Below are 9773 nucleotides of genomic sequence, written 5' to 3' on the forward strand. Positions count from 1 at the left end.
TGCAACCCTACATATAGCACTATATATCCGCTGAGATATTCCGACCTTTAGCTCGCCTGAAATAATTGGGTGATGTATCATACCATAAGTTCGAGATAGCTTATCTATACCCATTTTATGTATAAAAAAACAATCAAAATAATTACCCTCTGGTTCAACAACATATATAAGAAAGTTCCTAGAACTAAACCACGTGAATTTTGATGGAACTAAGTTTATTTGCAAAATACGAGAGGATTAGTTCTACTTGTTTTGTTAATTACTGATGTTTGTTTTATTAGTGTATGAATTGAGAATGGTTAGAACTTAATTAGATTTTATATTTTCTATCATATTATAAAGATAGACAAGGACTTAATTGTGTTGTTAATTAATCATCGAAGATACTGATTCCCCTACGTTGTTGCTCTACTTCAATATTTTGTGGTTCCGAAGGAGACAAATCATTAAAAATTCTACTGCATTTGCTAGATTTCTTTGCAACTAGCCCTACCCCACCTCATCACCCCCTTCACCTCCGCCTATAAAGAGCAGGCATTGCCACCTCTATTGCACATATCATCCTCTTGACTTGCAGTCTCTTCTCTTTTAAACTCCCTTAAATCTCCCTTTTCATCATCTTTTGCCCTTGCAGCCAGCCTCTCCATAACCTACACCAAAACATCATCCAAACAAATGGCATCAAGCTCCGTGTCCTCTCGCGGTTCGGGCTCGTGGACTGCTCAGCAGAACAAAGCCTTTGAAAGGGCTTTGGCTGTTTATGACAGGGACACACCCGACCGTTGGCATAATGTAGCCAGGGCAGTTGGTGGAAAAACTGCTGAAGAAGTGAAGAGGCATTACGAACTCCTCGTGGAGGATGTCAAGCATATTGAGTCAGGCAGAGTTCCCTTCCCTGATTACAGGACTACCGGGTCAAATGGCCACTCAAAGACTGGTGAGGAAAAGATGTATAAATATAGCAGTTTATAAAACCAAAGTAAAATCACAATAACAAATGCATATTTAGCTACTCACAAGACTTTATAGCTAACCATGTCATGCCACGATTAAGGTATCTGAATCTAAGAAAGTGAGCTTTCATGGAGTCACTACTGCTGTCTAACTCTCTAACTTTACATGGATTCTCTAACTCTTTTCTAGGCTTTAATTACACTTCTATAAGGGATTGCTCGACAGTATTAATATTCTTTTTGGAGTAATTTTTCTTGCTTTTTGAGAGTCAAAACCACCTATATATATATATATATTGATTTTCAAATGTCAAAAACTGTGCATCTACAATCCAAACCAAAATCACGGTTCCATCGACAGGAATAAAAGTTCATGGAGACTGACCTTAAATGGTTCAAATTTCATGCAGAAAGTATATTCCTATCAGAGAATAATAAGATATTGTAGGAAATTATTTGCAAATTAACTCTTAAATTATAGTTTTTTTGAGACCCCACAAGCACTTTTCACGTGGCTTCGATGGAGTGATTTTGACAACTAAATTATGAATTTAACAAGCTAATATATATATAGCTTTCAAACTTAAAAGCTTACAGTTCAGTGGTATTTCTCTTTCACGAGTTTGAGCAACGGCAAAACATAATTTCTGGACAACAACATAAACTTAATGACCCCCCACAAAGATAAATAAATAAATAAATAGTAAAAATAACCATATATTAATTAGAATTATCGATCACAAGAGAGGACTAAATGTGCAGATCTTTTTGTTTTGACATGCAGGATGAAAAACATGAAGCTCCGGTGAGCTAGCTCTACGAACTTCATGTTTCTGCAGCAATATAGATCCACTGCTTTCTGCTCCTCCTATTACTATGCTCCACTCATGAGCTAGCTCTAGTTGTCACAGGTTAAATAATTTCAAAAGAGCACTGGTTTTGATTGAAGAATCAAAACCAGTGATTCTACCCTTTCCTTTATTATTCTAGTTGTCATCTATTTTAAATTATTATCGTGCTGCTACTATAAGCACTTAATAAATGTATCAAGGAAGGTATCTTGAATCTCTTGATGATTCTAATCCCTTCCTCATCATGTTCCTAAGTTTATAAGCAATGAAATATATTATTATTTTATGCTTTTAATTTAACCTTCATGATCAGTGCTTGCATTTACTCTTCCAGTAGTATAATGCAACATGAAGTTACTACATGGACGAAAAATTATGTCGAGATCTAAACTATATACAGTATATAAGGGTCCTACCTCTAGTTTTTGAATAATTGGAGGACAGAATATAAACCAACCAATAAATTAAAGATAATATATATGGGAATAGAGAGGATTGCTTGTGTTAAAGCAAATAATATATATTTAATATTTCCTAATTCTTTGTGATTATACAAAATATTTTTTATTTTCAAAAACTATGTATAGATACATGGAGAGACAGATCAAAGGCATTAGAAATTGAAGGATCCAGGTAAATGAAGAAAGAGCGAGTAATGCTAACTTTGTGGAACATGCTTTGATCTTTCTTGAGATTACTTCCAAGCAAATCTCATATACAATATTTGATGAAAGAGTCCTGCGGCTATGATCCCATAAATGCAACCATATACACGGCATGGCATGTTCCTTTAGGATTAGGCTAGCTAGCCTAGGCATCCAATGTTGGCTAGATACTTAATCAAATAAAGAACAAGAAGAAATGATCATAAGTTGCTGTAAAGAATCCCATGCACCCTTCTTATTACCGACAATTTATTTTAGGGTAACAACCTTATTGGTTAATTAAACTCTGAATCTTTGTAGTTATATACATCATTAATATTATTAAGCATAGGGAAAGTCAGCTAAAATTTCGATTCTACTTGTAAAATCATATCAACATTAAAAATTATAAAATAAATTGAAATCATGTAAAATTGAGTAAAATTATGATTTTACAATTGATTTTATAATTTTACAATAATTTCAATTTTTTTTTTCATTATATACCCTTGTGTTTACTCATAAACGCTTGAGCCTCTCAGAAATACTTGTATCTATGGATTCTTTCTTCAATTAATATTACAAGGGATGAAGGAAACATAGGATGTCTTTCTTAAATCATTCATAACAAATAAAACTTTATTTATTATGAGATAGAAATTTAATTTTTTTTTTATTCTATAGGGATATTTTCACAAATAAGAATAGCAAACCATACTCTGAAGTATGATCTATGGACCAATGTGTTTATGCATAAATACCATAGTTTTTAAAACAAATTTACAACATTATAATTTATTTATAGAAAATTTTATATTTTATCTAAGATATAATCTAACAAGAAATCAGACTTCAAGATTAAAAAAAATAAAAATCCTACTTTCAATTCTTTGATTCATTCATTTTAGTTCAAACAAAGCTTACAATTCTTTATTGATCCACTTGTTAATATTTATGGTATGTGATAAACAATATCTAAAATTTATAAAAGTATAACAATATTTAAAAGAAAGCACAACAATATCTAAAATTAATGTCATCATAAGCTAGAACACTATAAATGATCATGAAGAGAGTATTAAAACTGGTGTTAGTCAATAAATGAGCACAATTGTAAAAATATAGTTGTTTTCAATATTTCTTTTTAGATACAAGTCTTACCAACTACTTTTATTTTTTATTTTTATCATGCAGAGTAAGATTTTATTATGTAAGAATAAATACACCATATTTTTATTGATGGAATTGTTTGTATATACTATTTATAATTTAAATTTACAGTGTACTGGGAACATGATTAATTAGGTATCTAATGATTCTAATCTCGCAACTAGCAGCCCTATACATCCAGGTTTAATAAGAGAAAATAATAATTAAGGCAACCATGTGCTTATTATACACCGCCCTCACTGCTTTATGTTGCATGATGCCAAACATGTTCCAGATCTTTACCACTTAAAGAAATGATTATATGCCAAGTCTCGAAGACGATTTGCCATATATTTAGGCCAAAGTTAAGACATTAGAAGGTTAATGACAGTATAGTTTGCAACTTTTAAGATAAGAATGAGAAATATCTTGATTTGATGTTAGGTTGGCTCGTCGACAAACTTAATCAGTGTAAGAGAGATGCATGTGCACCATGGCCTTGTCTCTATATCACAGGCGAAGAACTGCCATTTGGCTCTAAACCTCACCTAGCTAGCAAGTTCCACCCCCAAATTCCAAATTACCTCCCTGCCCACGTGACAGAAACCACAAAAAAGATAGGAACATTAAATTAATCTGTTTGCAAAAAATAAAAAAAATTCATCAAACTTTTACAGTGCACATACTCAGTATAGATTCGCATAGTAAATGAGAGATTTTGCCCCTGCTACGTAAAATCATTTAGCTCAGTTACTAGGGTAATTCATCTTTTTATTAGGATATAAATGTTATTATTAAATTTATAAGGGATATAATGGTCAACTCATACTGTTATTGCATAGTAAAATTACTAAATTGTCTTTAAAAGTTGTTTTAATGAGATTTTTTTGTTTTTTACTTTATTTTTAAATATTGGAATGATTAAATTACCTCTAAAATCAAATTTTCTAAGCTTTGTGTCCAAGGGTGTTTCTGTCATGTTAATGAGTTTTTTTTTTTGTTATTATTAAGTTGGGTTATGAACAATTCAATATTTTTGCCATTTAAAAAAAATATTAAAAAAAAAAAATTATGAGCTCATGCATGGGGCAGCTTTGCACTTTTTTAGTGGTGCGTGAACCGTCTTTTGATGGAGGAACACTAGTTTCTGTAATGGCGTTGGAAGCGCCACGACACCTCCTTCCACGTGGGACAACGCACATGGTGGTTACGATGATGATTTGTCATCAACCACCCTTTTCTTTTCTTTTCTTCTTCTCTCTCCTCCCATTTGAATTTTGTGATTACAATTAAAAAAATTAGATTTGCCTTCTTATTTTATGATATTTCAGTTTTGACCCTCAATATTTTGATTTCTAACTTTGATTCTTAGTTTTTTTATCAAATTTTAATTTGTTTTCAATTTTATCTTTGGATCCATTATCTTATTTTTATTTTCAAATTTGGTCATCGTTCTCTTATTATTATTTTTTAAATTCTTTAGTGAATTTGTTTTAATTTTTCTCTTCAATTCAAAATTCAATGATATTTTAGGTTTGACCCTCAATGTTTTGATTTTTAATTTTGATTCTTGGCCTTTTTATCAAATTTTAATTTGTTTTCAATTTCATCCTTAGATTCATTATATTGATTTTTTTTTATTTTTTTAATTTGATCCTCATTGTCTTGATTTTTACTTTTTATTCTATATACTTTTTTATTTTTAAAATTTTTTTTCCCTTCAATTCAAGATTTTAGGTTGTCATCTCATTTCTTTTTATCAAATGAGGTTCTTATTCTCTTAATTGTTTTTTTTAATCCTTTTGTATAATTAATTATTTTTATTTCATTATTTAACATTTGATTTATTGGAAGCTGGTCTCTATAGTTTTTCTCATAGTTTTCATATCTAACTCAAGAGTCAATTCAGGGCAAGTATCATGTCACGGGTCAAGTGGTTTAGCCCGAGTTAATACAAGTCAACCAAATCTTTTTACTTTATAAAAAAAATAAAAATGACATGATTTTAGAAAAAAAAATTCAACAGTTTTTTACCCTTTCATAACAGATCAATCCTCCTTCAATTTCTTTTAAAACCCAGTTCAAACTATGCCCTAGGTCACTTATCAACTCTTCAGGTGAAGTTGAGTTTTAAAATAGTGGTTTTTCAAATGGAGTGTTTCCGGTTTAGTCAGCTAGGGTCCTAAGTTTGAAAAGTTAATACGGGTTAACATTATTTTTTTTTCTTATTACATCCTTCAAAGTTGTTCATTTTGAAAAATAAACTTCGTCATTTTCTTTGATTTCCTTCAAATCAGGTTATTCCCTTTCTTATGATCTAAGTTGGAGGTTTGACTAAGTGGCCCGTGTTTTTTTAGGTCGCTTTTTCATCCTTTAAAAATCAATTCTTTTTAAAATTAAGTTGTCTTTATTCCTGTTTTGTCTTCTATTGGGTTATTTTATTTGTACGATCATGCTCGGGAGTTTTGGCAACCTCACTTGAGTTTGCTAGTACTTTGTTTATTAAAAAAAAAAATTTCCTGTAATTTTTGTTTTTGATTTCATCCTTGCATGTTTGGATTCTTGGGAATTGACAATCGTTATTTTTTTTTTCAATTTTCTTCTATGATGTCAAAGTCTTGATTTTTTTTTCTTTTTTAAAATACACTAGTAGTGCTTGAGCATCACTTTTTTACATAGCAAAAAATTCAGTCTAGTTCGTGGCAAAACGTAAGCCACTTATCTAGTATACATTAAGATGGTGTTTGACATTGTGATCTAATTGTAATTTTGAATTTTTTTAGTGTCAAAATGACTTTTTATATGCTTTTGGATCGTTTTGATATGTTGTTGTCAAAAATAAAATAAAAAAATTATTTTAATATATTTTCAAGCGAAATCATTTATATTTAAATACTAAGGAATTATGCACACACCTTAACTTTATAATAAAAAAAACCGAGTTTAGTTTCATAAAGTCTTGGTTATTTAACTTAGACCCAACCTAGGGTTGACTCAAGACTTACTTGTCTTGGGATTTGATCCAAATCAAGTTTCACAATAAATAAAAAGTTGATCTAGTATAATTGGTTAAAAATTAGAGATTTAGTTGATCCAATCAAATTAAATCCATTGGTTTTTTAAATATAGAAATTAAATGATGTCACTTTTTTTAAAATTAATTTAATCTATCTAATCTATAACCCCATAATCAAGTTTAATAGCTATCAATATATGACCGAAGCTAGAACGGAGAAGAGAAATGATAAAACTAATTAAAAAAAAAAAAAAAAGAGTCTATGGTGCCAATTGGCGCATAGTCCTAGTGGGTTTGGCCTCGCGAGTGACTACACTGCTTATGATCGGTGTTCTATATAATGCTAGTAGGCTTAGAGCCCTAATGTGATTGGGCATTGAGATTATTATATTTGTGGGTTTGGTTCGGATGATTTAGACATGAAGTTCAGACTATATTAGAGGCAATACATGTTTAGTTCTTGACTTCATGCCCAATAGAAAACCATCTGAAGATGGCTACAATCATGTCTGATACTGGTTTTATGCATGAACAATTGTTCTTCTCCAACCATTATGACAGCTAATGCATAGCGGCTACTGAAAAATGGAACCAGGCCTGGCACAGCGTTGCCGGTAAGAAGAGAGTTTTGTTGCAGTACCTATACCTGGTGATTATAAAGCTGGCTAGAATGTCGAAAGCTGACGAAAGCGATCTTCGAGGAAGAAAAGTGGTGGAAAGCTTATCGGCGAGCCTGTACATATTACACATGTTGAGATCTTTTCTTTGGCTGGTGCTTTGCCAGTCTAACGGAAGAGGTCCTCGACCTTCCCTTCTTCACGACAAGCCTGGTTAATTGCACGGCCATTGATCATGTTGAGATGGCATTACCTTAGACTCTGCCGCCACTTGAACCACAGAAAATTGCGGTTTCCTTGAAGGTGAGTGAATGGGGGAGGTAAGGTATACGGCTGATCCGGGAATGTTCCAACTCTCAGTTTGCATTTGAATTCAAACTTGAAAACAATAAAATATAAGAAACTCATAGCTGCAGTAACGGGAGAATCCAGTTTACTGCAGTCTTACCCTTCCGACTTCACAGCTACTTGCCATGGCATCAAAATAAAAGTTGCACAATTCATATGAATATAAATTTCTTAGTTTGTTCCTTCACCTGGAGATTAATTGGAAAGAAGAAAAATACTTGCCATGACACCTCTGTGATGCATCGAATTCAAAATTGAATTAATGATAAGAAAACACGTGAAAATACACCAAGGCCCAGAGCATTGTGAACTTTCGAGGTGTTGGAAACGCTTTGCTTTAATAACTTCGGGGGAACAAAAACACTCAAGCTCTAAAATGGAGTCCTCAGTAGAATTAAAACTTCATGCATTTAACAAGTCAAACCGAACAGAGTAGTGATAATATATTATCAAGCTGCACCAAATGTCATTACCAAAACTGAAACTAGCGTTTAACTATGAGCTATTACAATAAGGATGAAGACATTCTACTTTGCCACTGTAGTTTGGAGAGGCAAAGAGCTTTCGACTTCCTTAGCATCACCACTCCTCTCTGCAACAATCTTTGACATTCCAAACATCTGAAAATAAAACCCAAGTCTTAGGTCAGCAAACAATGTACACACTCCCCGATTACACTATAGAAAGAGTAGCACATTGTCAGCTGGCAATTAGCAATTAAACATTGAACATGGAGGTGGGAACTAACCTTCTTGATAGTCTTCGTAAAACAATCCTTGTGCTCATCCATAGATGCATGAATGAACTCATCGATGTGATCCTTCAGATCCTCCAAAAAAGTGGCATCATCCTTCTTCTTCCTTCGGCATGAAGTGATGGCCGGATCCAGGGCTGCAGATGACTGCTGTTTTGCTGGTTGACTTTTTTGTGTTTCCATTTGAGATTTTTCCTGTCATACACGAATTAGTTCATAACAATACTACAGAGTAAAGTTTAACAGGTTCTACAAATCCTGCTCCCACTCTACACAGAGTCGTGGTGACGTAAACAACATGGAAATATCAACCAAAAAAAACACAGGAAGAAAATAATAATAATAAAAAAAAAAACTAACGATACAACATAACATCAGATTCCTGCCTTTAGTCCTTGCTCAGCTATGCGAGGTGCAAATTTATATAAATAGTTGAAAAGAAAACAGAACAAAAGGTGGTTCTAGCTTCATCGATTTCCAAGTTGAGGCAGGCATTCATGAACAAAGGCTTCCCCCATCCTTCCTCACGTTGGACTAGAAGATCTCATTAAGTATTCCCGAATTGAAATGGCTTTTACTAGTAATTTGATCATCACTTAAAATCTAACCAAAACCCGAACTTGCAACAGGAATACTAATTTAAATGGGCCAAACAGCCAAAATTAATAGATAATATAAACAACCCTTTTCGTAATATAAACCTTCAATACAATTTTCTCCCTCGATTCTCAAAACCCACACATTTACAACCGATGACCTTCGACTCCGCACAAAATCGAAGCTTATAGCAGCACACACATTAACTTCCAGCTTTTACGACAGAAAAGAGAACACTGAGTGCAGTGTGCCCGGTGATTCAAGAGTGTGTATAACAGCTTTAACTAACTATCATCAGTTCTTATTTGTGTCCTAATAAACTTATCTAACATTAACTGCATCGAACAAGCACAGAAAATACAATAACTATTAATCGCAATAAACCAAAAAAAATAAAGAGAGTAAAGAAACATACCAGGAGCAAAACCCAGTAACAATTGAAGCAGTCTGAATTTATGGATGGAAATAACCAGAAAGAATCGCTTCCTTTTTCTTGATTTGTTTGTTTATAACACAGTGATTTCTTCGTGAACTGGAGACATTTAATAAAATACTCCCGTCTTGGAAGAGAAGTCAGGCCTTTAATTGTTGAATGGGCTTAGCCTAGTACAGATGAATGGTGAAGGACTGATTAGGCTTGAGCCCTTCACAAATGTTTCCTTTTGGGCTCGGTTCGCCCATTGACCAAGTTACATGTGGTCACCAGAGGAGCCATGCCCGAATTTGTATGCATGGCCAATCGTTTTATAGTCTACCAGTTAAGTGCCGCCACAGCTACTCCCCTGCTACACCACACGGAAGCCCACACAGTTTAAGACCGTTTGGTGTTGTGAAAAAAAAAAAC

General features: G+C 33.0%; 2 protein-coding genes across 2 annotated transcripts; one reads left to right on the forward strand and one right to left on the reverse strand.

Moving 5' to 3' along the window:
* Positions 1–546: 546 nt before the first annotated feature.
* Positions 547–2099, forward strand: LOC118039754 (protein RADIALIS-like 2). Its single transcript, XM_035046549.2, has 2 exons — positions 547–937; positions 1738–2099. Exons 1-2 carry the CDS (start codon positions 676–678, stop codon positions 1740–1742), a joined length of 267 nt encoding a protein of 88 aa, XP_034902440.1. The 5' UTR covers positions 547–675; the 3' UTR covers positions 1743–2099.
* Positions 2100–7967: 5868 nt separating this feature from the next.
* On the reverse strand, positions 7968–9480 carry LOC118039753 (uncharacterized). Its single transcript, XM_035046548.2, has 3 exons — positions 9345–9480; positions 8327–8527; positions 7968–8198 (listed from the first exon to the last, which is right to left on the reverse strand). Exons 2-3 carry the CDS (start codon positions 8513–8515, stop codon positions 8106–8108), a joined length of 282 nt encoding a protein of 93 aa, XP_034902439.1. The 5' UTR covers positions 8516–8527; positions 9345–9480; the 3' UTR covers positions 7968–8105.
* Positions 9481–9773: the final 293 nt, after the last annotated feature.

Source organism: Populus alba, chromosome 4 (assembly GCF_005239225.2).
Source record: "Populus alba chromosome 4, ASM523922v2, whole genome shotgun sequence".
Lineage (NCBI taxonomy): Eukaryota > Viridiplantae > Streptophyta > Magnoliopsida > Malpighiales > Salicaceae > Populus > Populus alba.